Source organism: Chanos chanos, chromosome 7, assembly GCF_902362185.1.
Source record: "Chanos chanos chromosome 7, fChaCha1.1, whole genome shotgun sequence".
NCBI classification, from domain to species: Eukaryota; Metazoa; Chordata; class Actinopteri; order Gonorynchiformes; family Chanidae; genus Chanos; species Chanos chanos.
In genome coordinates, this window is record NC_044501.1 from 12614481 (window position 1) to 12642313 (window position 27833).

The 27833-nt window shown below is 40.9% G+C and overlaps 5 protein-coding genes across 7 annotated transcripts in view; 3 read left to right on the top strand and 2 right to left on the bottom strand.

Annotated features, from left to right (window-relative positions):
- Positions 1–5564, bottom strand: part of vps8 (VPS8 subunit of CORVET complex) — a 77581-nt gene extending 72017 nt beyond the window's left edge. The window contains exons 1-10 of one of the 3 annotated variants that reach the window (XM_030779990.1): positions 5493–5564; positions 4949–5017; positions 4580–4710; positions 4099–4195; positions 3708–3740; positions 3555–3609; positions 3176–3181; positions 1858–1982; positions 1149–1235; positions 890–957 (exon numbers count right to left, since the gene is read on the bottom strand). In XM_030779990.1, coding sequence (XP_030635850.1) covers positions 890–957; positions 1149–1235; positions 1858–1982; positions 3176–3181; positions 3555–3609; positions 3708–3740; positions 4099–4195; positions 4580–4710; positions 4949–5017; positions 5493–5564 — 743 coding nt within the window. The remainder of the gene's footprint in view (positions 1–889; positions 958–1148; positions 1236–1857; positions 1983–3175; positions 3182–3554; positions 3610–3707; positions 3741–4098; positions 4196–4579; positions 4711–4948; positions 5018–5492) is intronic. The other 2 variants (XM_030779989.1, XM_030779992.1) reach the window with 2 other exon arrangements.
- A 1915-nt stretch (positions 5565–7479) lies between these two features.
- On the top strand, positions 7480–9262 carry LOC115816917 (nicotinamide N-methyltransferase-like). The gene is made up of 3 exons (XM_030780096.1): positions 7480–7718; positions 7799–8006; positions 8133–9262. Exons 1-3 carry the CDS (start codon positions 7559–7561, stop codon positions 8554–8556), a joined length of 792 nt encoding a protein of 263 aa, XP_030635956.1. The 5' UTR covers positions 7480–7558; the 3' UTR covers positions 8557–9262.
- Positions 9263–10570: 1308 nt separating this feature from the next.
- On the top strand, positions 10571–11637 carry zgc:64002 (nicotinamide N-methyltransferase). Its single transcript, XM_030780097.1, has 3 exons — positions 10571–10747; positions 10828–11035; positions 11163–11637. Exons 1-3 carry the CDS (start codon positions 10591–10593, stop codon positions 11587–11589), a joined length of 792 nt encoding a protein of 263 aa, XP_030635957.1. The 5' UTR covers positions 10571–10590; the 3' UTR covers positions 11590–11637.
- A 1038-nt stretch (positions 11638–12675) lies between these two features.
- Positions 12676–23372, bottom strand: pwp2h (PWP2 small subunit processome component). The gene is made up of 21 exons (XM_030780094.1): positions 23282–23372; positions 23014–23126; positions 22815–22909; positions 22493–22592; positions 22228–22371; positions 21799–21934; positions 21397–21668; positions 20842–20985; positions 20625–20695; positions 20386–20522; positions 19861–20009; positions 18588–18735; positions 18159–18309; positions 17688–17868; positions 17119–17266; positions 15974–16082; positions 15634–15699; positions 14830–15048; positions 13592–13742; positions 13229–13303; positions 12676–13025 (listed from the first exon to the last, which is right to left on the bottom strand). Exons 1-21 carry the CDS (start codon positions 23297–23299, stop codon positions 12842–12844), a joined length of 2811 nt encoding a protein of 936 aa, XP_030635954.1. The 5' UTR covers positions 23300–23372; the 3' UTR covers positions 12676–12841.
- A 1171-nt stretch (positions 23373–24543) lies between these two features.
- On the top strand, positions 24544–26892 carry LOC115816659 (thymosin beta-11). Its single transcript, XM_030779694.1, has 3 exons — positions 24544–24601; positions 25554–25666; positions 25892–26892. The coding sequence occupies exons 2-3, from the start codon at positions 25567–25569 to the stop codon at positions 25921–25923; spliced, it is 132 nt and encodes a 43-aa protein (XP_030635554.1). The 5' UTR covers positions 24544–24601; positions 25554–25566; the 3' UTR covers positions 25924–26892.
- Positions 26893–27833: the final 941 nt, after the last annotated feature.

Genomic DNA, 27833 nt, shown 5'->3' on the forward strand with positions numbered 1-27833 from the left:
TGTGTGTCAACACTAGAGATATGAATAGGGATAAATAGCCTGCTTGTTTGGGCAGGTGGGGTGGGGTGAGGTCAGGAGCGGGGGGGGGGGGGGGCGTATGGGTGAACTCAGTCTGCTAGTTTGGAAATACTAGTGTATCAGTGCTTTAGACTGTCTCGTCTGGAGTCAAAGTGAAGTTCAAAAGAGGTATTTCAGAGGGCTAAGATGCAAAAACGTAAGTGCAATAATAAGTGCCAAAATATATACTCATTTTTAGTTCATCAATAATGCAGGACGTTTTTGAAGAGCGAAAGGAAAAGGAGATGCTGACATTTCTGTCTGAGTGTAATGTCCACTGAGGGCTGATCTGCTCTGTGCGTGACTGATCTGAGGAACCCATTGGGCTAAAACACACTCTCTCCACCTCACTTCTCTGTCCTTCACAACTTTACAAAGTTCCTAAATTTACAGAACTTTGAAAAAAAAATTCTGCTCTCTGAAATGTTTTTTAAGGCTTATTTTGACTCAAGACAGCATATTGTGAGTTTTTTGTTGTTGACAATACTTGTCAAATGTGAATTTCACTCATTTCTGGACAACATCTAAATATGAGTGTTTTCTGTGTCAGAACATTTGCTGCTGTGTTGGAGCATGTTTTCAGTTCATTTTTTTCTATTCCTCATGGGCTCAATGGGAAGCCACAGTTCATATTCGTTATTCTCTGAATTATTCACTAAATATGTTGACATTTTGAAAAGGCTTCATCTTTTATGTAAGTGCAGACATGTTTCATTATCCTTGTAAAACACGCACATTTATTCCAAAATAAGAAAGGGAATACACCGATGCAGTTTATATACATTTATACAATCTTACAGATGTGACACTGAGCGGACATTTCTGGACGTACCTGAATGACAGTTCAAACACTGACCCCCCACTGTCATTGCACACAGCCAGTGTTGGATGATCTGTAAACTGAGGGGAAACAGTGAAAGAGTTACAACTTTTTTTTTAAACATGTGTTGGCACAAAGAAATAAATTAAATATGTTACAGTTTTATACATCTACGGTACCAAACACTAGCCGGGCCAGACCCTTGACTAAAAATAAGGAGGTTAAGGAATGTTTTTCCCAGTTCCTGGCTGAGTAGTAAGAGTTGTTTTACCTTTACGTGTAAGATGGCAGTCCCAGGGGGGTGGGCATCTGTGATGGTTCTCAACAGCTTCCCATTGGCCAGATCCCACATGGTAATCTGCGTATGAGTTTGATTGGATGCAGAGATAAAAATCATTGAAGGACATAAAAAGGGAAATTCACCTCTACCAGAAGGAGCTTTGTCGGTATCATTCATTTATCAGGTTTATAAGGTCATCTCAGTTCAAGAGATAGTGATCAGTTTAAAACACAAACACTTGTTCCCTAACCTATGCCTAACACATATTTCTGCTCCTGGGAGCACAGCAAACTCACAAGTGTAAAGGTCACCCTGACACACTGGTCCCTTGTAGAACAATACACACATTCTCAGTTCATTTAACAGTGGAAATTTAATGCACTCTATAGTACCATGTTTTGTATTCTGATGCACTTTTTTTTTTTTTTTTTTCAAATTAGCGATAAAATGTCTCACATTAGTAACCCTGTCATTTGTAACTAATCAAACACTATGCTAGGAAATCTGTGGGGTTTAGTCTGTTGTGTACTACTGTGTGCTTATCCAGTCATCAGAATTTCTCAGACAAGGGGACCATAACAGATACCAAACGCATCATGAAACTGAGCCAAAGGCAACATCCTGGTGATGCAGGATGAACAGATGTTTTCCAGCAGTAACCAGCCTTTTGTTTCAAAGAGGAAGGTAAACCAATCCTCACCTGGCCCTTGGCAAAACCACACAGCAGTCTGGTACAGTCATGGTTGATACTGAGAGCAGAGACCGCTCCAAACTCCGCCCCCGTTGCCGTGGTGCCCAGACAAAGCCGTAACGCCTGGTTGTGATCTGAAATGTATTTTCATCGGGAATCAGCGCAAAGCATTCTGGGAGCCGCATACCACATCAATAATCATTAATGGTTTAGTTTATCGTCTAACACAACAAACAAATCAGTAGTCACATTACACTGGCATTAGGGCTGCTCGATTATGGCAAAAATCATAATCATGATTATTTAATACGATTACTCATTGACTCTGGAAACATCATGCATTTATTGAACTTTTTTTTAAAGAAAACTTGTCTTTTAACGGCGGATTTTCTTGAACTTTAAATATATTTCAACTGAAAAACAAATTGAAAAAATGCAAAAAAATTGAGATAAATAAATAAAATAAACAATAAATTTCATTTAATTGCTTATTTATTTATTTATTTATACCATGGTTTCCGCTAGGATTTTTTTGTACCAGTCCAGTGTCCGGAAAGAATTTATTTTGCCAGGCAAATTTGAAACTTATTGGTCACGTTTCAATAACAGTCTGTGTTACAAACGCAAATATAATGTACACGTAGGTTGACGAAAGAATGACAACAACCTAAAATCAGTTAGACTATTTAAGGAACAGTAATGATTAAGCAAAATGAAGAGTAATTACCGGCCAACGGAAACCCTGATATATACATTTAAATAAATAATGCGGCACAATAATAGTTTTATCTCAATTATCTTGTTTTCATTATTATTGGAAGCCAAAATTGCAACTGAAAATACAATTCGATTAATCGCCCAGCCCTAATTGGCATTAGACATAGAACCGGCAGAGAAACCAAGAGACCTCAGATTGAAACAGCCACCCATTCAGAGAATAATGAATGTACTCGACCACTCCCAAATAAGCCCACAGGCAATAAAAAACAAAAATGACTTGGCATGGAAACATGCTTTCATAAGGCAACAAATGTTTTATAGCAGCAAAAACTCATATTCAAGGTAGATGTTTCTCAGAAAACAACCAAATTCACTCAGTTAGTCAACCACACAACATCAAGACCCAATATCCATCAGGACATTTCAGAAGCGAGCACCAAGATCATGCCAGCGAACGTTTTAGCACCCTTTTCAATGCGGACCTCTCAGCTGTGTGAGTGCAATGCAGTAGAATAGCACATATAGCATGCTGCTACCGCCATGCCACAACAGGGATATAAAAGAGTATTAGAAATATGAAATATGACAGACAACTATGGGGTGTTACCTTTTCCTGTCCGTCCCGCCCGGGACAAGCCAGAGCAAGAAGACAGTCCGAGAACAGTTTACAATGACACACTGATTTTAACACATGACCTTCAAGTTTCTACAGTAACATATTTACTACATACTTGTTCCATATGGAGTTTATCAGTACAGATACATAACAGATGTATAACATGCAGTTCACAAAAGCTTGCAGAGAGATTCCAAAGTTCAAATTCAAAATCAAAGTCTGATAAAAAAGTTCTGTTAGGTCATTATGGCAAATGGCCCATCGACAAACATTCCATTCTGCTCTGATTAAAAAAAATGATTTATTTCTGATCCACCTCAAGTACACAGCATAGAAAAAAATTTTAGAATTCATATAATGTAAAGCTTACCAAACACCAGGGCCAAACCATGAGAAGTTCCTACTGCAATCACACTGGACACTGTCTAAAAGCACAGACCACATTTTAGAAATGATGAATAAAGAAAAAAGGGGCAGGTAGTAATGAAACAACAGAGTATGACACAGATGTGTGCATGCTTACTATGGCAGTTGGCAACCCAGCATCAACTTTGTCCTACAAATAGAAAAAAAAAAAGGAACAAAAAGGTGAGATTAAAAAAAAAGGAACTTGGATACCAAAAAAACCCAAAAAACAAACATATTTTCTGGTGTCAGAGCATATAAAAACTCCTTTTGTGTTTAAGATAAGGCAAAACATAAACCTACAAAGACCTAAACAAAAATCAGACCACAAAACTCAACCGTTTCATCTTGAGAGACTTCTAAACTCCTCCAATATTTCTTTTAAATACAGCTGAGCACAACAGCGCAATGTGACTTCCGCCTGTTTAGAAGACCCTGTCACTTCACAGTCAAAGCAGGAATGTTGCTAAGACAGCCTGGTTGAGTTCCAGTCAGTGAAGGGCACTTACGGCAGCAGAAATCATCTGGGCTGAGATGCCTTTGAGGATGCTGTGTCTCAGGACAGAGCCATGTACCATGGCTGTGGTCTCCACTGCCTTTCTCCTCCTGTAGGGAAAAGCAACACCACACAAATATACACAGACAATACAACAGACAAAACTGCCACATTTAACATACGCTATTCAGTAACCCTTCAAAGATGGGTCTTTAACCATGTTGGCTAATATTACTGCTATCTGGTGCTTTAGTGAGTGTCTGATAGATGACATAAATATGATTTTGTTGTAGAGACACATCTTATTTTAAAAAACAAAAAGATCTGTATAGTAACCACACAACTTTAAATCCAGAGGGAATTTAGCACTACTGACAAAACAAAAAAAGTTGTGCTTTTTTTTCTTGTCTGATGCTCATGAACATATTCAAACATTTTCAAAATCTCATGATTCTGGCTCAGGTACCAGCGCGTTGGTACTGGTAAGCTGGTACCTCTTCAGGTGTGTGCGGTCTCCACTGTCAGAGCTGGCTAAAGACGAAGTCTCACAGGAATGAGCGTCGATATTTTCTGTGTTGAGCAGACACGTGTCCTCAAGGATGAACGGTTCATCTTCATCATCAGGCTGAGAGCACAATTTAGGTTCAAGACACAGACGTAAATTTGGCATAACAGTGCAGGTATCGTCCAAAGCTGACAATATTTACTGATTATCCATTATTAACTGAATTTAGAAATTCTGTAAAACATCAGAGAAACCGGTGCTGGCTAGAAAGAAAGAAAGAAAGAAAGAAAGAAAGAAAGAAAGAAAGAAAGAAAGAAAGGAGCATAGAGACAAATTGGCAGAGAGAATTTTGTCTCACCTCATTTAAAATGCTTTCAAGGGTTGGAGGGGTGTCAACTTGAGGGATGTCAAACTCTTTATCATCAATCTGAAATGAACATGACGTCGGTTAACAGTTTACTGAACATAACAAGAAGGAGAATGCAATCAGCCGGGCTCTGGCTCTTCTATGACAGTACAACTGCTGTTCATGTACTGTAACTGTGAGGACAACAGCGAAGAAATATGAGAGACAGAAATAAGACAGACAGTATTAAAAACGTATGACAAGAACAATGCTGAAGAGCAGGACAGCTGATAATTGTCAAATAAACAGATGAAGAGTAGGCTACTTAAACCCAGAATAGACTACAAGTGTCACATGAAAACTGTCTAAACAACGGGTACGTGGCTAGTTACCGAGAGCAGTGTTAAAGCAGCCACTGACATCTCACTCATCTGTAAAATATACTTATCCGATTCTAATGTCAGAAAACTGTCACTGACAACAAAACAGCTAAAGCGACGACAGAGAGAAGGTGGAAGCAGCCAATGAAAAAAGAAAAAGCAACAAGGAACCTTACCGCATCTATTTCCATTAAATTGAGCTGGGAGGACGCAGAGACTAAGCTCCGCGTATCTGGCGATTCGGACATTGTAAAAATACACACACAGTCCTAACGAACAACACAATAATAAAATAATTACATCGGTGCAAATCGCACTGTGAAGTCTAGAGTAACGTGACTTCCGGTTCTTTGGGTCTCACCAACTTCAAAATAAAAGTGTATTTGCTAACCAATCTAAGCACAATATTTAATAATAAAAAAAGTGTCAAGCTTTGGATATTAATTAGCACTGTAAATGTGGTGTCGTTTAGTAAATTATATAAATAATGTATAAACATTCAGGGGTATTAAGATCAAAATGATTAATGCTACAATTACATGATGCGTTTTTGAACCATCAAGCCCATATCCACGGCTATCTTCGGTGCCACCAGAACAGAGCAATACATACCAAGTTTGACATTCTCAAAACCAATAATAATTCGAGTAGAGAGGTAAACTACAGGAAAGCTATGCTCACTGTTGTTTGTAATTACGACATAATTCTTCCTGAATGGGGATGGGGGGGGGGGGGGGGCAATATTGTGTCAACTGTTGATCCCACCAGGAACTCTTAAAATTTAGAGTTTTTCTGACATTTTCATAACCTTATTAAAGACAAACAAAAACATTGTTAATAATAATTCAATTGCTGTCCTGTATTTTAGCTATCAAACACACGGGGGAAATTCAAGTATGATGATTCAATGGAATCTACCAAAATAACAATGAAACTGTCATTCCATTCATAACAAGCATCCGATTTCCCATGTCAAATCCAGCACGTGTTCTGGTCACTGTTCAGTTTTGGTCTGATCGGGTCCTCTGATTGACTGACTTGTCTAAGGTGTCGGTTGTGTATAGATTTAGAAACGGGGAGTGCTACCCCTTTTTGGAGTGCTCACAGGGAGGAAATAGCCTACTCCTCGAAGGGGAGTTGGGAAAGTGTTAATTCGAAGTCAGTTTAGTCATTTTTAAATAACTTTCTCTCTCAACGTAAACCAGCCTAATCGTTTCTATGACATTAAATGGCTTTTGGAGACACCAAATATGGTGACTCCAGCGTTATAAATTAGCCTAATTTAGAACAACCGAAGACGTCACTCAGGCTATCTGGTCGTAGCCACCTCACAATGTCGCTTAATGCATTTATGGTTACAGGGTTTGATGCTATCTTAAGTATTTCTTATTATACGACTCCTCAGAATGCTGCAAAAAGTTCTATTGTATTGAATGGGCCATCCCATCGTTCAGAGGTCCGATATTTCTCGATAATGACCGCTGCCATTGACAACGGGTTTTGAGCTTCTGATTCAGATCTTTCATATCATTCCGCATGTAGTCCGTTAATTTAACGGAAATATATGGTAATCTGCAACACATTGACGAGTCTGCAAGTAGCCTTCAGCACCTGCAACTTTACAGTTCTATTTGCTAGAAGGACTATTTTTCTCAGTGGAAGCCACGAAACAGCAATAAAATTAGTACAATTAAATATTATGTGAAGTTTCCTTTATCATTTTGGCAAGTAACCACTGCGCATCGGGGTCCTGTTCGTCCTGTCGGGATTTATTTTTCGATAATGACCGGCGGACTATGCATTATCCCTTAAATAACGACGTGTGGTGTAATTTGTCTTTTATTGCGTACTTCCAACTAACCACACATTATTTAACACATTTGAGTGCAAGCGGTTTCTGGTGGATATTAAGAGGACTCTTATACTGACCGGATGCCCTTTAAGCGGGTTCAAAGACACCTGAACCAGACAAATCGTTTTTAATTCTAAATATTTTTCAGAAACAAAAAGTTACTCAAAATTCAACACGGCGTGACGTCAGCTTCACTTTCACTGCGGACTATGGACTACAAGAGCCTTCTGAGCCTACTGAGCAGTATTGCCTGAGCATTTAAACTCCGCCTAATTCCTCAGTTCGTCGAAGGGACTAAAATACACCGAATTTCTGTTTCGGTTCACTTCTATCTAAACTATTTGTGAACACACACAAAAATACACAAGCTTTACAGTAGTTGTATAGGTAATGATGGAATCCCAAAAATTCACTGAGGGGGAATTTTATCAGGAACGTTTTGATCCTGGAGCATACAATGACATGTTATACTCTGGTCTACAGGGTCATTCAGACGAGCAAAATTTCATTACTTTCATTTTACAACGTCTGAGCAAGACTTTTTCTGGTGGTAAGTAGATTCTCTTTTGGAGTACACTTCTTGACTGCTTGTCGGATTTGTTATTTTCATGAAATTTGTCTCGCTTTCAGGGAAGTACAGAGGTCGAACACTGATTGATGTTGGAAGCGGACCTACTATTCACAGCGTGATTAGTGCTTCAAAGTATTTTGATGAGTTCGTGCTGTCCGATTACACTGACAGAAATCGCAAGGAAATTGAGAAATGGCTAAAAGCCGAGGAGGGATGTTTTAACTGGAAACCAGTCATCCAGTATGTGTGTGAGCTGGAAGGAAGAAGGTAAGAAATCAAAATCAAAATAAGACTAAAAGTTTAAAAAAAAAATTATAAGGTCTCAAAAACCTGTTGCTTTGCAAAGGAAATTATGTCCTTTTCCATTTGTTTATTTCTGTCATTGTGGTGAAGCCCGTCAGAAGTGGAAAGTGAACTGAGGCAGCGAGTGAAGCGTGTGTTGAAATGTGACGTTCGTCTAGAGAATCCTTTCCATCCCCTGAACCTAGAGCCCGCAGACTGTGTGATCACGTCTCTGTGCCTTGAAGGGGCATGTAAAGATACTGAGACCTACAGCCGCGCTCTGCGTAGCCTGCGTGCGCTCCTGCGACCCGACGGAGCGTTGGTGATGGTTGGTGTGCTTGGAGAAACCTTCTACACGGTGGCGGGACAGAAATTCTCCTGTCTTTCTTTGACCCAGAGCAATATCGAGGATTTGCTGAAAAATCTGGGCTTCACGGTCCAAGAGTTTAATGTTTTCCAACCACAAGATAAGGACATCACGCTCTCAGACTCAGAAGGTGTTTTTCATCTTATCGCTTTGAAATCTGTTAACTAGGCCTATACGCCTCTCTGTATTCCATTTACCGATTTGTGTTTGTATATAACAGAGCATCTGTGCAAGCTTTATGCTTCAGCTGACCATACTATGTATAAACAAAATATTTAAAAAATCTTTGATACATTTCAAAGCAATTAAAAACAAATGGTAACCTACACATTTATATGTAATTCAGTGTTTGCTATTCATTTGTCAGTGTATAACACTGAGACACATTCAATTTTTTGGGTAGCATCCACAAATGAAAACGGTGAAAGATGTTTTCACACCGATTGGTAATGCAAAAAACTGCGGTGACTTGAATCAAATCCACTTGCTCCTACACAGCTGCTCTGTTGGTTCTTCCTTCCTTCCTTCCTTAGAATCAGTATTCTCACGTAACAAAGCGTTTCTATCATGCGTCTTCTAGTTAAATACAAGGTTTCAGTTAAAAATGAAAAGAAAAGAGCTCCAACTTACAGCTTGGACAGGTCATCGTAATGCCTCTTGATGCCTTTTAGTAGTGACTGTACAGTGGGCAGGACTGCTGATGATCTGTATTATTGGATGGGGAGAATGATATTTTCACAACAATTGGTAATGCAGCAAACTGACTTAGGTCATATCCACTTGCTCCTACATAGCTCTCTGTTGGCTCTTCCTTGTCTTTTTAACACAATCCATCTTAAACAGTAATGACCCTCATTGCTGAGATTCTACTCTCTGTTCTACAGTTATGCCACCGCTTTGTGAAACACTAGATCCTATCCTTGATCAGCTGGAGTGTGATGGATTTAAGGTTGATCAGTTTACCTTAATACATATGCAACAGCAAACTGACTTAGGTCATATCCACTTGCTCCTACACAGCTCTATTGGTTCTTCCTTGTCTTCTAAAACAGTAATGACCCTCATTGCTGGGACTCTACTCTCTGTTCTACAGTTAACCATATCACACCTTTCTCAAACTGTCATCACTGACAGAAACAAAATTAAAAAGACGTTCACTTTCCAGCACCTTAGGGAGGTATGTGGGCACGTGTGTGTGTGTGGTGAAAAGAAATAAGATAAGAAATAAGATTGTGTCAGTTTTTCATGCCACCAGGAACTCTTAGAATTTAGAGTTTTAAAGAGATTTTCATACAAACAAAATCATTGTTTAAAATAATAAGTTAACTACTGTCCTGTATTAAAGCAATCAAATATACAGGGAATATTCAAGTATGATGATTCAATGGAATCAACCAAAATAACAATGAAACTGTCATTCCATTCATAACAAGCATCCAATTTCCCATGTGAAATCCACCACGTGTGTGTGGTCAGTTAGTTTAGTTCTGATCTCTATTTAACGTTCTTGAGCGTAATCTTTACTAATGGGGTTCTCTGACTGACTGATCTGTCGCAAGGTGTCGGAGCTGTGTTTGATTTTGAAACGGGGAGTGTTACCCAATTTTGGAGTGCCTCTGCTTAAGAGGGAAGAGATAGGCCACTCCTCGAAGTTGAGAAAGTGTTAATTCGAACTCAATATATGTAGTTTAAAATAATTTTCTCTATCAATTTACACTAGCCTAATCGTTTCTATGACATTATATGGCTATTAGAGACACCAGATATGCTTACTCTTTCGCTATGAATGCATTTATAACCACCGAAAACGGAGCTTATCTGGTCGTCCCCACCTCACAATGTCGCGTAATGCATTTATGGTGGGGTTTGCTGCTGTGTTAAAAAGATTATTCAACACATTTGAGTGCAAGCGGTCTTTGGTGGATAGTCTGTTAAAAAGACTCTTAAGAAGCGTTCTGGACGCCATAGTGTTTTCAAAGATACCTGAACAAGACAAATCGTAATTTGTGCCCCAAATATTTTTCAGACGTTCTGAGCAGGATTGCCTAAGCATTTAAACTCCGCCCGATTCCTCAGTTCGTCGTACACACTCCCCTATAGGGAGTATACATCGAACATTTCTGTTTCGGTTCACTTCTTTCTAAACTATTTGTGAACACACACAAAGAATACACAAGCTTTACAGTAGTTAAGTGGATAGTGATGGAATCCCAAAAATTCACTGAGGGAGAATTTTATCAGGGATGTTTTGATTCTAGAGCATACAATGACATGTTTTACTCTAGTCCACAGGGTCACTCAGACGAGCAAAATTTCCTTACTTTCGTTTTACAATCTCTGAGCAAGACTTTTTCTAGTGGTAAGTAGATTCTCTTTTGGAGTACACTTCTTGACTGCTTGTCGGATTTGTTATTTTCATGAAATTTGTCTCGCTTTCAGGGAAGTACAGAGGTCGAACACTGATTGATGTTGGAAGCGGACCTACTATTCACAGCGTGATTAGTGCTTCAAAGTATTTTGATGAGTTCGTGCTGTCCGATTACACTGACAGAAATCGCAAGGAAATTGAGAAATGGCTAAAAGCCGAGGAGGGATGTTTTAACTGGAAACCAGTCATCCAATATGTGTGTGAGCTGGAAGGAAGAAGGTAAGAAATCAAAATCAAAATAAGACTAAAAGTTTTAAAAAAAAATTTATAAGGTCTCAAAAACCTGTTGCTTTGCAAAGGAAACCATGTCCTTTTCCATTTGTTTATTTCTGTCATTGTGGTGAAGCCCGTCAGAAGTGGAAAGTGAACTGAGGCAGCGAGTGAAGCGTGTGTTGAAATGTGACGTTCGTCTAGAGAATCCTTTCCATCCCCTGAACCTAGAGCCCGCGGACTGTGTGATCACGTCTCTGTGCCTTGAAGGGGCATGTAAAGATACTGAGACCTACAGCCGCGCTCTGCGTAGCCTGCGTGCGCTCCTGCGACCCGACGGAGCGTTGGTGATGGTTGGTGTGCTTGGAGAAACCTTCTACACGGTGGCGGGACAGAAATTCTCCTGTCTTTCTTTGACCCAGAGCAATATCGAGGATTTGCTGAAAAATCTGGGCTTCACGGTTCAAGAGTTTAATGTTTTCCAACCACAAGATCTGAAAGACAACACGGTTTCAGACTTCGAGGCTGTTTTTCACCTTATCGCTTTGAAATCTGTTAACTAGGCCTACCTCTCACTGTATTCCATTTACCGATTTGTGTTTGTATATGACAGAGCATCTGTGCAAGCTTTATGCTTCAGATGACCATACTATGTATAAACAAATTATTTAAAAAATCTTTGATACATTTCAAAGCAATTTAAAACAAATGGTAACCTATACATTTATATGTAATTCAGTGTTTGCTATTCATTTGTCAGTGTATAACACTGAGACACATTAAATTTTTGGGTAGCATCCATGAATAAAAACGGTGAAAGATATTTTTACACCGATTGGTAATGCAAAAAACTTGGGTGACTTGAATCAAATCCACTTGCTACTACACAGCTCCCTATTGGTTCTTCCTTGTATTTTTTTTAACACAACCTGTCTCAAACAGTAATGACAGTAACGGTAACGTCATTGCTGGGACTCTACTCCCTGTTCTACAGTTAATCCACCGCTTTGTGAAACACTAGATCCTATCCTTGATCAGCTGGCGTGTGATGAATTTAAGGGTGATCAGTTTACCTTAATACATATTTTTAATATGAAAGTGGTGACTCTTCACAACCATCTGCTGCAGAGCCTGAAAAATCTCACTGAGCAGTCTGGAAATATCATGGCAGAGTTATTAGTTGGCAAAAGCGCGTATCTGTGCTTTAAAACTAAAAGAAGGTACGACTACACAGGGTTTGGTGGTAAACAGTGATTCATTAACATTGAGCAGATGGCCTATGTTTGTAGAATAGTACCTTTGAACTATGACAAGTGCTTGAATTTCAAATCGTGGAAGAATCAGTGCAGTCTCACAGAAGGACAGTTTTGTAAGGAGCATTTTGATTCCAGAGCAATCCTTCAAACATTCAGTTTTTAGTTCCCTCTGCAGATATAACTGGCTCAAGAAATAAACTGAAAAAAATAAATAAATAAACCGAAATGAGGATGACACCGTAAAAGTTTCCTTAAAGTTATCTTTTCCACTGTTTAATTGATTTTTTTTTTACAAACAAAAAAAAAAATACAACATAAAGAGATTAGTACGTATAAAAAGTCCATGAATGGTTTTTTTTTATGACTTTCAACCTCCAAAGTCACTGATGCTGTCCAAAAAAAACAGGTCTGTATTCTGTGAATGGCACTGTAGCCCACCCCCTCCATAAGCCAGTTTATCATTCTGCAACAGCACTCAGGTTGTGTTGCTTAGGGACAGGTCGCAGTTTCACAGAGAGACTTTGATTCTGGAGTCTCTCTCCCTCTCTCTCTCAATGATCTATGTGAGAGAGTCTGTCTCTACTATGAGAGGCTCACATGTCATGTCCTCCTCCTCCTCCTCCTCCTCCTCTGATTCCATCACCTCCTCTTCACTACTGTGTGTCTCTGCCTCGGGCCTCTTCAGTCCTCTCTGCTTGGACAGGGCCGTGGTGTAGCGGATGGTGTACATATTCCAATCGCATCTGCAGAGACAAACAAACGTGTAAACAAAAACACTTCTACAGACACTTACTGAAAGACACTAGCCTTATATATAATGCTAGCTTTTAACCACACACCCCATTTTAGAATCAGTATTCTCACATAACAAAACTTTCCTATAATGCGTCTTCTAGTTAAATACAAGGCTTCAGTTAAAAATGAGAAGAAAAGAGCTCCAACTTACAGCTTGGACAGGTCATCGTAGTGCCTCTTGATGCCTTTTAGTAGTGACTGTACAGTGGGCAGGACTGCTGATGATCTGTTTATTGGATGGGGAGAAAGATATTTTCACAGCAATTGGTAATGCAGCAAACTGACTTAGGTCATATCCACTTGCTCCTACATAGCTCTCTATTGGTTCTTTCGCGTCTCAAACAGTAATGACCCTCATTGCTGGGACTCTATTCTCTGTTCTACAGTTATCCAGATTGGATCTTTCTCAAACTGTCATCACTGACAGGAACAAACTTAAAGAGATGTTCACTTTCCAGCACCTTAGGGAGGTGTGTGGGCGTCTGTGTGTGTGAGTGTGTGTGGTGGTCCTCACCGGTTCTTAAGCTTCTGTCCATGTATGGTGAGCAGGTTTTCAACCCAAGTGGCATAGAACTGCAGGTGACCTGACTTCTCCAGAGATGAGGCCACGAAGTCCAACAGTTTCTCCACGTACACGTCTGGGAGTGAGGCGCAAACCACCTCGACTGCAACACAGTACCAAGACCCAGCTTAACCAGCTCGCCCAGAAAAATAATTATTTAACAACCCACATGCCTGCATTCATTCACCAAAATGTGGAATAATGTCAGATACAGTTAGAGGTAGGGATGGGACCATATAGTGATCTCACGATTTGGTTCAATATACACTATGAGGTTCACGATTTGATATCACCATGATTCGGTAGAGTCTAATAACAGTTCAGTGACATAGTATGAATATTCAGAAAGTACAAAATAAATTTTCATTTGAATAAAGTTCTCTACTAGACAACACATAAAGAGATCAAAGTAACGACAGTAATTCTCATAAAGATCAGAAATACAACAAAAGTGTCATAAATACAAGCTACCTCAGTGCTTCCCAGCAGCAAGGTTAATCTAACATATTAAATTAAATGACTAACATGACATCATGAATCATACATTAAGTATGTGTCTCTATATTATGAACAGAAATGATTTCTTTGCATAACAAGATACTATAAATCCCTTTAGGTTTTTGTTATTCAGTCATTTTAAATAGCAGTTTTCAATGACACATGTACGTGATGCATTTTTTTATACTGATAGTAATGTTACGATTAGCTGAAATAAATCTTAGTTTTTAAATGATGCTTAAGATAACAAGATACCATAATTCCATTAGTACTTTCATTGTTAAGGCATCATAATTGCCCATTTTCAATCAATCAATGACATGTTTGTACGCATTGTGTTTGCATATTGCTATGCGACGTATATTCAGGGGAAGAATGTGCTCGTTTATAAAGTCTATGCACATTAATTGAATAAGAGTCTCAGCTGTAGACTTAAGTTGAGAATCGCAGCCAAAGAAACTTTCATTTCTAGAAGGTAGGGTACAATACAAAGTAGCAAATATCACGATATCATTTTCTGACTTAAGAAATGGATCGTAATGTTTTTGGACTGCGATATACCGAATTTCGATTTATTGTCCCATAACTAGTTAGTTTTGGCCCTCTTGCTGCGGTACAAACAATACGGGGGAAAAAAGACATTATTTGAGTGGTGTTTTAATTGTTTAATTGAGTGTTTATGTTGTACTCACTTTGGTCGAACGGTACTGTTTCTAGCACCTCTGTGATGAGGGAAGCCTCGTTAAGTCGAAAAGCTAACATGATGGTCGACGTCCACTCTTTTCGCCTCAGCTGCTGACGCACGCTTGCGGGAGTGACATCCAAATCGAGGTCGTAAGGGTCAAAGACCAAGGATGTGTCCAGTGAGTAGATCAGCAGACCTTCGGTGGTCGTTGCTGCCCAGCTGCGTCCTGATTGGAGGAAACGGATTGTTTGTCAAAGCTGTCATAACAAAGTCCCACAAGACAACCACTGGACACATTTATCTCTAACAGAACTACACATTCAGAAAGAACAGACTGTAGATTGTAGAAGAATAAACTGTAGATTTCAGAAATGTATATTTCAGTCCTAGGTCAGCTATACTGCGTGACAGTCACTGTGTTCAAACTCTACCATCAAATCATGGGTGATTAACTGCCAATTTGAGGTCTTTGTGGAACAATGCACTTTTTTAAATTTTTTTTGTCCACAAAAAATCTTTTACTTGCAACCAAGTGTTGCGCAATCTACAGAAACTACTTATGGTCACGAAAGATTTGATAAAACCATTGGTCACTTGGTTAACACCTGCTGGGTGTTGTATAAACCAAACAGTGTGGTCTGTGATTCGCTGAAGAGTGAACACACTTGTTTCCCAGATGGACCCCCCCCCGCCCCCCTAAAAAACAGACTCTAATTATGAGGTGAGGGCAAAAACCGACAGGTCTCCAAATCCACAAGACCATTCCTAAGGAATCACACATTCAGAGAGAAGCAAAAGAGATGTCACTCACCAGTGGGGGAGAACCGGAGAGAGGTAACCCGAATCTCTGGTTTGAAATGGCGTGAGCTCATATCACCTTAGAGGCACAATAAAAGAGCAACAGGAGAAAATTCAGTTTACGTCCTTGGCGCCCCCCCCCCCCCCCCCCCCCCCCCCCGAGGAAATCAATTAAGTAGCATCTCTGACAAACTACAATCGCTGCACTCCCTGCAGGAGACTTCTGCAGCGACTACAAACATGAGGAAGCCTTGAGACAGGTCACGCTGTTATGAGTTAGGAAATAAGACTGGTATAAAAAAAAGGCAGTTTCTTTGAAAGGTAAGAACGGCAGGCAGAAGGACGAGCCTCACCTCTCCTGACTCCAGGCAGACTGAGTTCTACACCGTCACCGTCACCCACCCCCTCATCCACCAGCGCCACACTGCCAAACTCCGTCATCTTCCGCCGGTCCAAAAACTCCTGTGAGGGGCAGGCAACCAGAGCACAGCATTAACACAAACACACACACACACACACACCCCAACACACACACCAACACACAAACACACACACAGAGCAAGTGCCATTGTATACGTCTGGGTGTGTATTTAGGGTATATAAAAAGTATTCAGCAGCATAAATAGCTATGCTGCCATAGGCTATACTTGAAGGTCTTCCTGCATTCAGTGCATCTAAAAAACATGACTACAACACTATCCAACCTGCTGTGTTCTTTATAAAGACGTTTATGCAATTTTTTTTACTGTCTTAGCTGCAGAAGTCAAGTGTATTGCCATGGCGACAAACCGCCGTCTTCCCCTGAAATATAAATTATGTAGCTTTCAAAAAGAAACCATCTGTTTCTGTCGGTAAAACACATCCTCGCATAAAAAGCCCTTTGATGGGGTTAGGAGCTGTGAGGGATGGTTGAAATAAAACCTATCTTTGAAAAAAAAAAAAAGAAAACAAATCCACAAAAACAGTCCTAGGTCAACTATACTGCGTGACAGTCACTATGTTCAAACTACCATCAAATCACGGGTGATTAACTGCCAATCTGAGGTCATTGTGGGACGGAGCACTTGTTTTTTTTTTCCCCGACAAAAAACCTTTCACTTGCAATCAAGTGTTGCGCAATCTACAGAAACCACTTATGGTCACAAAAGATTTGATACAACTATTGGTCGCCACTTGTCACTTTAACACAACGGTCTTCAAATCTGGTCATGCGGGTCCAGAGTCCTGCTGGACGCCTTGTTAACCAAACAGTGTGGTCTGTGATTCACTGGGGGAGTGAACGCACTTGTTTTTCAGGTAAAAAACAAAACAAAAAACAAAAAAATCCCCACCCCAAAAAATCAACCTCTAATTATGAGGTGAGGGCAAAAAACCGGCAGGTCTCCAAATCCACAAGACCAGTCTTGAGGAATCCTGCTGGAATGTGATCTGTTCATGTGAATTTGCATTCTTTATGGTCCTCCGTCTCTGTCTGGGGTGTGAGCTGGTTAGGCAGTACCTCCATAGCGTCCAGAGACAGATTGGAGGAGATCTCAAACTTCTTCATGAGGATTTGCTCTTTGATGCTGTAGATACAAACGAACTTGGATTGGCCACCTGCCAGAATGGACTCGCCATCCGCTGAGTAACAAAGGGACGTGAAAGACCTGAAACACACGCACACACACACACACACAAACACACACACAAAAAAAAAACAAGCGTGTTCATAATCAATACCTGCTGATAAACCGCCGATAAACTGGTTTGGGTCACATTTGCAACAAAAACCTAGCAAGGTTAAGTTAAAGTTAAAGTTATTTGATTTATTACAATAGACAACAACGTATCAAATTACGATTTCTGCCGCAAAACACGACAGGAACATCTCGAGCTCTGTGTTTATTCTCAGCGCTAAAAAGCGAGTTCTCTCAAACGTTGCCTGAATCTAATTACAAAAGCAGAGGTGTCGGTTTCATAAAGTGAGCAGTATAATTAGGCCCTGATCACACGTAGCCTGTAAATAAAGACCAGCCGTGTGCCCTGGTCTGGAGCAGCGGGGGAACATACGCTCCGCGTGGCACTCACTTGCCCTTGGCCGACTGCTTGGCGGTGATCTTGTCTGTCTCTTTGCGGCCCGTCTGCAGGTCGTGGCGTCCGGCGATAGAGCCGGTCTGCGTGGCTGACTGAGGGTTCCAGAAGGAGATCTCTCCGTCCAGGGTGGCTACCGCCAGCTCCTGCCCGTCTGGCCGATATGTTACCGCCAGTCCTGGGAGACAGAAGATGGAAGAATGTCCATGTTGTCTCTCTTTCTCTCTCTCTCTCTCACTCTCTATGTAAGACTTGGACTTCATTGTGTCTTGGTTTCACAAGCAAACCAAAACCACCTTTCAGTGTGTTTCAATTTCTCATGAGTAACCACTCTCAAACACACACTGAAACACACACACACACACACACACACACACGAGTTTCTCTCACCAGCTCTCACATTCCTACACGTTTACATGCGTTCCCTTTCTCTACTTTCGTCTCTAATGACTGAATCACTGTTCGTACCGTCGGACGTGAGGCGGAGAGTCTCTTTGGTCTGCCAGCTGTCCAGCATGTCCCAAAGCCTGACTGTCCTGTCCCAGGACACACTGGCCAGAACCGACTGCACTGGACAGAAGCACAGGCCGCTGACCGGTCCCTCGTGCCCACTCAGCACCTGTTCCAAAAACAGACAAATCATAAAGTTTCACTCTTAATTAAGTGAAGTGTGTGTGTGTAATGTTTTAATTGGACCGAGTTGAACAGTAATTTACATTTTCTTCAGCTGTACATTGACATTTAAGGAAAAAAAAAAAAAAAGGAATTTGCAACACATTTTCAGCCATCAAAAACTTGATGTGGAATACGCTTTTACTGAGGTAATATCACTGAATATTCAAAGCGCTACGGGCTGCCCGACGCCGCGTTGTTTTTCCAGAGGCTGCCGTCACTGACCTCCAGCAGTCGACCTGTCTGCATGGACCAGAGGAAGATTTCAAACGAGTCCTGAGCGCCTGCGCACACCAGCTCCCCGCTCGCGTCCACGGCCAGGGAGGAGAACTGGGCCGGCCGCGGTGATGTCAAGGTCCGGAAGTTACGGTATCTGAGGGGAAAAAAACAAAAAAACAACAACCCAGAACTCGTTAGAAGCCGCCCAGATGTCCACTGACCTCCCAATAACTGAGCTTTGGTTTGGTTTAAGTGCGGAGCACAGAAATGCAAAAAACATGGGCTTTGACCAAATTAGAAACCATTACCTCTGCTACAGCAGAAAACAAAGCCCTCAGGTCTGCCCAAAGACAGGATGCATGACAAGGGGGTAGTACATTTTCTTTGCATGGTAAATGTGGGTCTTTTTTGGTATCAGATCTAACTAAACGACGGCTCAAACATCAACAATCTCATCTTACTGTAAGAACAAAATCTTTATTGGTGTTTTAGAGGACAGTGGGGTATACTGAAGTACCTTATTTCTCTCTGTTCATTTTCCCCTCTCTTCTCTTGTATATTTTTTTTGTTTGTTTTGTTTTTCTCTGATGTGTTCTCTCACACCTGTACAACAACACCCCCCCTCCCCCCGGACTCTCCCGTTTTGTTAATGTTCTGTTCATGTTCCTACTCTTAACACAAAATGGAGCCTCTGTTGTAGCATGCAATTTACTGTTTTTTTCCTGTGTTCTCCTCAGTGTCCTCTTCATTAATATTGCAGTTCCTTTAATATTTCAGTGTGTAATAACTCGGTAATAACTCCTTGTTTCGCCTGCAGACTTTTCCACATCATTCAGAGTTCCATTAAAGCCGTTTAACAATATCTCTTTTCCCTCAAAGGCATCGAGAATGAACAGAGACCTGCAGTGTAAGCCCCTTCAAATACTCACATACAGGCTCTTCTGTAAGGGAGCATTTGCCAGTTCCTCTAACAATGATATGTAACTGTAACAGATTAAGTGTTTATGTCTGCTACCTCCAAAAAATGATCACAGCAAAAGAAAAAAAAATCCCTGTATGCATCTCCTCCACAACTATCAATTCATAATAGATTCCCCAAATGAAATCAGGAAATGCAAACAGGATCAGCAGCTCTGTTTTATCCAAAAACAGTGTAATCGAATTTCTGAGCAGAGTGCTCGCAACGTAACAGCGACGAGAGAAAAACATGCGCAGCATTGGTACGGACTGTCTGTTTGATTTTTCTGCTACAGTAAAGATGGTGCAGTGAAGAGGCTACCTGTGGAGGTCGAAGGCCCTGACGGTGCCGTCCAAGGAGGCGCTGACAACGACGAAGCCGCTGGAGGTGAAGGTGACGCTGGTGATGCTGCTGGTGTGTTCGGTAAAAGTGACGAAACACAGGCCGCTGTTCGTGTTCCATACTTTCACCTGCCGTCCAAAACACGGATCAGTCACGCAAACCGTCTGAATCGACTCGTAATCGTCTGAATCGTCTAACTGACACTGCCCAACAGCAGTAGCAAGAGTTCTCTTTGGTGCCTCTTAACAATGACAGGACAAGGACTTTGCCATATAGTCAATACTGCATTTGGGTTAAGGCATGAAACAAGGTTTAAATTAAAACATCGGGTCTTGAAGCATCTGAGGCAACAAACTGATGTTTGATTAAAAGTGACTGAATGAAGGTAGCGAAAGGATAAAGTTTACTGGGCCGCCAGATAGGAAACACACCCGGGAATTTTCTTCCCTGTTATTGACCTACTCAGTACAACACATCCACCAACAGTGCCATAAAACAACTCACTTTCCCATCATCCCCTCCGGTAACTAAATACTGTCCATCAGGGGAGTAGGCCAGAGAGGCCATGTTGTTGAAGTGTCCTTGCTGTTTGAAGACGTAGGACTCACTCTGCCACTCCCAGACCAGCAGCTGGCCCAGTCCTGTATCACAGCACAGAGACAGTCAGCTCATTTAAAGCGCCGCTGGCCAGCCACGGACCCAAGAGAAAAAAAAAAAAACAGTTAAAATAATGAAACGCTTACCTGAGCAGCCAAAGCCGATCCAGTCTCCAGTGCTGTTAACTGCTATGGTGGAAATCCTTTGATCTGAGATACTAAAATGAAAAAAAAAAAAACCCCAAAAAACATGACAAATATTAGCAAAGTTATCGATATACTGTACGTGTGCTATGTGGAGTGGCATAGATGAGGAACACCATGGTCCACATACATGGGTATCGTTTTTAGGTTTCGGACAGACCTTAGTGAGTGGATGAGGTTAAAATCGGGAAGTTCGTGCAGGTGGAAGACACCGGAAGCGAAGCCAGTCACCAGAATGTGTGTGTTCTTGTGGAATGCAGCGGCTGTCAGTTTGTTGAAGTCGCCCTCTTTGTTGAAGAAATGCCTGTAACAGGACCCCATTTCAGTTCCATAAGACAGAATGCAAAATACAAACTAAGACAATAACTTAAACATATTACTGTACCAACAAGTAAATCCTCATTTAACGGATACTGCATTGTTACTGGAATGAACTGTGGGCTATGTTTGCTTAAAATGTCGATGCACATTTTATCTCATATTAACAGTATCAAATAAGCCAATAACATGCAAATATCATTTTCAGCAACTGATGTCTCTAATTTTATAGGCTGATATTAGTCACTTGGTGTTATGGACATCGCACACTCTGATTACATTTGTGTCTGAGTTTACTTATAGAGATACATAAAATGCTTGGTGCATCATGGGAAAAAACGTGCATGTTCTTGCAGGTCATACCTTGAGAAGGTTTGGAACGCCCTGTGTGACTTACTTGCTTTTCTGTTTGTAGCGGACGTTCTTGACACCCTCCTGTTCCTCCGGTGCGTCGGCACTCCCCTTAATGACCTCTGACCTCTTCTCTCCGTCCTCTCCCAACTCCTCCATTTCATCTTCCTCCTCCTGCTCCTCTTCTTCTTCTGTTCTTTTTTTCCTCTCTCGCTCTTTCTTCTTGCGTTCTGAATACTTGGGTCCCTTTAGCAAGCCGTCTAACTCGGTGTTGCTCTCCCAGATACAAAGCGTACCATCCTGACTCACAGTGTACAGCTGTTGAGCGATAAATTAAGTAGGTGACACAAACATTCCCTCAATGGATCAATTCTGATTTGTAAAAAAAAAAAAAAAAAAAAAAAAAAACCCCAAAAAATGCTTGTGGCTCCCTCTAGTGGTCACTTACGTCGAGACTGTCCTTCTCAAAGAAGCAGTTGACTATGATGTCCTTGTGGCCACCCAGAGAATAGTAGATCAGATTGATCCATCGCTCTGCTCCAAACACCCATGTGGTCATGTCTTTGCTTCCCACTGCAAAGCACCTGAGGACCAACAAAAGGAGGACACACAGAGGAATCACTCAGGGGAACTAGTCAGGGCTACCCTCTAGGTAACCTATTACTGTAAATAAGGCGTGTACAACTACATAAGCTACTGTACGTTTCTGAAAATGTTGGAAACACTCAAAATATCCAAGACTAATTATTGTGTTAAACAATAATTACCCTTGACAATGAGCACAGTAAAATGGCTATGGTTTGAGTGAACTGTGAATCAAGAGCAAACAGAATGGTAAACCACGCAAACAGAACAGAGAGAACGTTAAGGAATATACTTGGAGTCGTCTGTCCAGTCAATGCAGGTTGTCTCATCATAAGGTCCAAAGTAACTCTTATCCAGAACAAAAGCGTTGAATTCACGTTGTTTTCCAGGGGCATGGTACATCAGGGCTACATTCTCCTTTGTAATCACAAACTTCCTACAATGCGGGAAAGAATAAATATACGAAACACAGACAGTTACGGTGAATTTGTGTAACATTCTAAGGGCACCGTATTGAGGAGCTGGGTTGAGGTTTTGAGTTTGTCCCGTAAACTCACTTGCCGTCTGGAGAGAAGCGTACGCTCTGGACTGGCTTGTGAAAGTGGTAATGGTGAAGCACGGCTCTGGTCACCAAACTGACCAATAGCGCTGCTCCATCTTCAGCACCAACATATGACACACACATACAAACACACAGCTGGTAAGAGTGTTTAACCAATCAATACGGAGAGTTAAAGAAATATAATTTCAGTGAACATATCAACATTTTACCAACACTAGTCTGAGTTCTGTTGTAGCCTGTTCCTGCTCTAAATCTGATTGGTCTCTGTGTCAAACTGAGTATGTAAATATTAAAAGTCTGTTGGGGTGGTAACCCACCTTCGTCCACAAGTATGGCAAGATTCCCGTCAGGAGACAGGCCGACGCAAGTGATGTTCTTAGTAGTGGAGACAGGCAAAGTTTCTGACTTGTTACTGTAGGGAAAAGGCAGCAGTACATTATGAGCATCTTGTTTATGTCATATATAAATAATACAGTTAACAAAGGTGAGCTTTTAAATAGATGAAGAGTGACTCACTTCTTCAGGTCGAAGACAGAAATGCGGTTTCCTACAGGACTGATCACCGAATTGCCGTCTTTACAGAAAGTGAGGTTCCCGCGGCGATAAACAGCCCCCAGTAAATTGGAAAACTATAGAAAACATAAATGTAAACTGATAAGCTTTGGGTCGATCATTTCTACACACACCATAGAACTCTTTTATCTGATGGGTGAACGTCATGCGCTATCAACATGCTCGAAACAGAAGCATAGAAAATAAGAAACAAGAAACACAAAATATATACCTTGTAAGCAAACTTCATTGTGCTTTCCCGTGACTTCTAACGGTCCACTATTCTCATCAAAATTGTAAATATATTCACGTGTGGACCTCTTGGAGGACCCACATGTAGTTGTATGAAGTGTGACAAATATGCTTCCGGGTCATTTTTCTTGTTATACCAAAATAAAAGTCTTTGCAAAGGTCACGTGAACCGTCGGAGTGACTACATCACCTTGGTTAGTAAGGAAAATATTCAATGAAAACAATCTACCAAAGGAGAACCGATATCTTCTTATCAGCAATGTCGTTTTGCACAATGTTATGGTTTATTTGAGCCTTGTAGCGTTTTAGCCAGTCACTGTAATAAAACCTAGAACTGGATAAGTAGTTAACATTAGTGTGGGATCAACGTAATATCGATTTAATTAATGATAAGGTCTTAGGAGAAATGAAAGGAAATAGCAGCCATAATGATGCAATATTAAGCCTATGCTGAGTTCTGCTAGCGCTGTCTACGTGAATTCGGTTGATTGTTTCCTTGATCCACTTCTGAAATGTTGTCAGCTCACACAGCCCCTACTGGCCGATATGAGCATGTTTTCTGAATCCTTCTCAGTGTTAGACGACTAAACGCTCAGCCGTTCATTTAGGTAGGCCTACATCAATTTGCCTGCCTCTTGGCCTGTTCAGCCTACCTGGTGTTTAATTCACGTTTTACATTCGAATCGATATTGGACACCGTAAATGTTACAGTCTCCGTCCATATTCTGGGTGAGCGCGGCATAGCCAACTGTTGCAGTCCCTCACTCATTCACTAAGAAGTCTTAATGGTTTACAAAAAAATTACACTCAGTTTTTGCCCTTTTCGGAAGGGTATGTGTGTGTGTGTGTGAATGTTCTTAACGACCGCTACTGCAGCTCGGACTGGAAATAATTAACTGTAACATAAGGGGGAAACGCATGGCATCCGGGTCTTGTTTCGTTTATCCACACGGTGGCGCTTTAATGCCACTTTAACCTGAGTTTGGATTTAACCCTGTGTAACACCTGCGTAGGAATTTAAAATTAAACATGGAATAACTGTTTCGACTTAAACGACAGAACTTGCTTTATTGCCCGTTCGATATGACATGCCTAAGTGAAAATGTTTTGTGGGCCCAAATTCCAAATAATTTTTCCTCAGGAAATTGTGAAGCCGCTTAAGGGAACTGTGTGGTGACGTCGCAAAGAGTAATTTGCATATCTCTCGGCAGCCTATATATTTTATGCTGGCGCAGCAGTACACCAGAGTGCTGCAACGTTGAGCTACTAGAGGCAAGAAACGCTAACCAATCAAACTTAGGTAAGAATCTCTAGACTTTTTCATATTATGTAACGAGTGATCATAAGGAACAAAGATATGCATCTATTTGCATAAAGACAGGATGGTGTAAAACAAAATAATTTTAATAGGAAAGAGCAGTGACACCACAACCCCGTAGAATTTCAAGGACAAAGGATGTGATTAGACATGATGTTGTATACGTTTCGTTTTTGGTTAAACTATGAAATAATGATAATAATAAGCATAGATGGTTTAATTTTACTACACAGAGGCAAATCGGGTAGCCCGTTTTCTTTTGTTAAGCTTCTTTGTGCAGTAACTACAGTTGTACGTGTGCTAATGGGTTATTAAGACATTTTGGACACTATTTAAGTCATTTACTCTGCAGAAAAATAGCTAATTAGATATAATTGCCTGAAGACGCAGCGGGGGAGATTGTGAAAGAACGTTAGAATTCTGCCTCCCGAGATAAAGCAGAATTGGGCGGTGGTTCCTCAGATTGCAAGTAAACTGTCTGATTCCACGAGACCTAACAAGTGAATTAGCAAATCTTTGTCCGCGCACATGAAAAACAAAAATCGCCATTCACTCTTACGAATTGCAATCCACAAAAAAATATTAAGTGCTTTATAATTCTCTTTTGAGAGCATCTATTGCGACCCGTTATTTCGTTTTTCGTTCTGCGTTCTCAGCGTGAGAACTTCCATTGTTATGTAAATGTTCATTTTTTTGGCCACCTTAGAGGCTATTCAGTAAGGGTGCGGTTTTTGTTCTCGTGTGTATGCCATGGTCAGTGAATTCAACGGGACGTGATGCAAATCGCACAAGGCACTGGCTCTGACTGAACAAAAGAATTCAATGGCTACACTGCCACGGGGCGTTTGCGAATTCGAGGGTGGCTTACTCGGGCGGACGGTGTGGTTTTGCAGACTATAAAAAATTAATTTTTACTCTTTCCCCTCCCACACAGACACTCAGCAATCATGTCTGACAAGCCAAACATGGATGAGGTCACCAGCTTCGACAAGACCAAGCTGAAGAAGACCGAGACCCAGGAGAAAAATCCACTGCCTTCTAAAGAAAGTAAGGCGACCATTTGGGAATATTCGATTATGCGAGCCACCACGTTATTACGTAATTATTACAGTTTTGAGTATAACATAGGTTATGTAGACATGATATGTTTGAGTGTATGTAGTGAATGTTGAAAAATACAGGCTTGTAGTTTACAATGTCAACAGCATTGGCATGTGTGGTAGTTTGCAATTGGTTGTAAGAATTCTCTCTTTTTTTCTCTCTCTTTCGCAGCCATCGAACAGGAGAAGCAGGCAGCATCGTGAAGATGGAAAAGGCATCATGCACTGTGCACCCCCCTTCCCTGCATTGCCTTCTATTCATTCACTTCTTTTAGCTGTATAACTTTTGGAACCGAAATGTAAAAAAAAAAGAAAAGAAAAAAAAAGAAAGGAAAAAAAAAAAGCTGCATCACTGTCTGATGGGATGATCAAAACCCAGCCCTGGTCCCTTACCCCACCCCACGACCAACTTCAGGGTCCCTTACCCCACCCCATGACCAACTTCAGGGGTCGGGGAGACCCCTTGTCAAACCCATCAAAGAGAGAGCGGAGAGCGCCCCTGGAAACCAGGAGCCGGAGCAGAACGGAAGGTTCTGGAAACCTAGGTGTGCTTCCCAGCATTCTCAGGTTCAAGCCTTCAAATTAACAGCGCAAGACAAGGAGCAAAGATGGCGGGGAGGGGGGGGGGGGGGGGGTGGGGCGTGGCCTTGGAACGTGGACACCCAAATTTTCATCAAACCGATTGAGGCTTGGCATTCGTCGACGAGTGACCAGCTCACAAAATGAGGCGTTGTATTTTTTTTTTCTTTAAATTTCGATTTTAGGATAAAGTGCACAATCTTTGGTTTTTATATGTGGGTAAATAATTAACACCTCCTCATTAGTGCTGCTTCAATGCTTTCTTGTAGCAAAAACAGAGAATGAGATAAAAAGGAATCCATCTAGAAATGAGGGAACACTCCAATGGACTGTGCTATTTTTTTAAATAACGTGATTGTGCTTTTTTTATCAGTGTGGTTTTGGGGTAGCTTTTGTGTTGCACCCTGTCTCAGTTGTCTTACTGTATGGAAGAAATTGTTTCTCGAAATGATTTCCATGTGGTCGCTTCCAGCTGTAGATCAAATTGTTCTTTTGGGTTTTTGTAAAGATTCAGCTACCATGTTATTTTGCCACAAACCATTATATCAATAATGGAAACAGAAAATGTTGTAATAAAAAAAACCTTTGGTATCATTTGGTTGTTTACGAGTCCTGTTGTTTAGTTTCTTCAGTCTCGATTTCTATATGTCTTCGTAACTGGAGAGTTGGCCTTCTGAAATTTCAAGTTTTATCCAGGGAAGTTCCATCCATGTTACCAAGTAAAGGGAAAACAGTAGTCAGTACAGAAGTTTAAAGAATAGGCCTCTCTCATGAGGTTCTACCTAAATTTGACCTCTATTAATGCACAGTAGAGTCTGGATAGGCTACAGTTAGGTCCTGGCCCTCAACAGCATAGATAAACTCAGCATTCTCAACACTTTTCCAGATCTTAACCATTGGCAGAAAAAGGCATTTAACTGATTTCAGGTCCGCAGTTAGGTACACAATGCCTGTTCCTTTTATACATCCTAACATGCTTGTGTACAGACCTCGCACAGTATTTAGTCACCGCTGAAGGTATTGTGAGACTCCAGAATAGCCTTAAAGATTCTTTATCTGTCAGGGTAGCATTTTGGTTTAAGGACTGAAACTACAGCAGCCATGGTTCCTAAATGCTCCTCAGTTATGACTTAGTGTTAAGGGTCCACTCTTTGAAAGTTAACTATTCAAACACTGTTCATTCACAAAACTAAACACAGTTAACTTGAAGACAGTCTGTAGTAACCTACTAATGGTAGAGGTGGTTGGTTAGCTCATTTAGCTAATTGCTAGTTCTACATTTGCACAATATTGCTAACCTGAGGATGAAGCAGCAATGTGAGGTGAGTTTACCCCAACTGTTGAGCTTAAATGTGGTGAGTTGGCACATTAGCCATCCAATTACCTTGTAGCATCTTTTGGTGCAGGTGGGTAGATTTTTAAAGCCTTCCATCAGCTTTATTTAGCATTTGCCTGCTAACCCTTATGGAATGATCTTAACACACTCAACACAGTTTTGTACACTGTTAACCTGCTCAGTGACTCTTAAATACAGT

Excerpts from the sequence above, each read along its gene's own strand:
- pwp2h (XM_030780094.1), bottom strand. Across the intron at positions 16,083-17,118 it reads TGTCTCTGGACGCTATGGAG|GAGTTTTTGGACCGGCGGAA; the intron begins GTACTGCCTAAC and ends TGCCCCTCACAG. Across the intron at positions 15,700-15,973 it reads TCTGCCTGGAGTCAGGAGAG|GTGATATGAGCTCACGCCAT; the intron begins GTGAGGCTCGTC and ends TGTGCCTCTAAG.
- LOC115816917 (XM_030780096.1), top strand. The coding sequence starts at position 7,559 with ATGATGGAATCCCAAAAATTCACTGAGGGGGAATTTTATCAGGAACGT. Across the intron at positions 7,719-7,798 it reads GAGCAAGACTTTTTCTGGTG|GGAAGTACAGAGGTCGAACA; the intron begins GTAAGTAGATTC and ends TCTCGCTTTCAG. Across the intron at positions 8,007-8,132 it reads TGTGAGCTGGAAGGAAGAAG|CCCGTCAGAAGTGGAAAGTG; the intron begins GTAAGAAATCAA and ends ATTGTGGTGAAG.
- LOC115816659 (XM_030779694.1), top strand. The coding sequence starts at position 25,567 with ATGTCTGACAAGCCAAACATGGATGAGGTCACCAGCTTCGACAAGACC. Across the intron at positions 25,667-25,891 it reads TCCACTGCCTTCTAAAGAAA|CCATCGAACAGGAGAAGCAG; the intron begins GTAAGGCGACCA and ends TCTCTTTCGCAG.
- zgc:64002 (XM_030780097.1), top strand. The coding sequence starts at position 10,591 with ATGGAATCCCAAAAATTCACTGAGGGAGAATTTTATCAGGGATGTTTT. Across the intron at positions 10,748-10,827 it reads GAGCAAGACTTTTTCTAGTG|GGAAGTACAGAGGTCGAACA; the intron begins GTAAGTAGATTC and ends TCTCGCTTTCAG. Across the intron at positions 11,036-11,162 it reads TGTGAGCTGGAAGGAAGAAG|CCCGTCAGAAGTGGAAAGTG; the intron begins GTAAGAAATCAA and ends ATTGTGGTGAAG.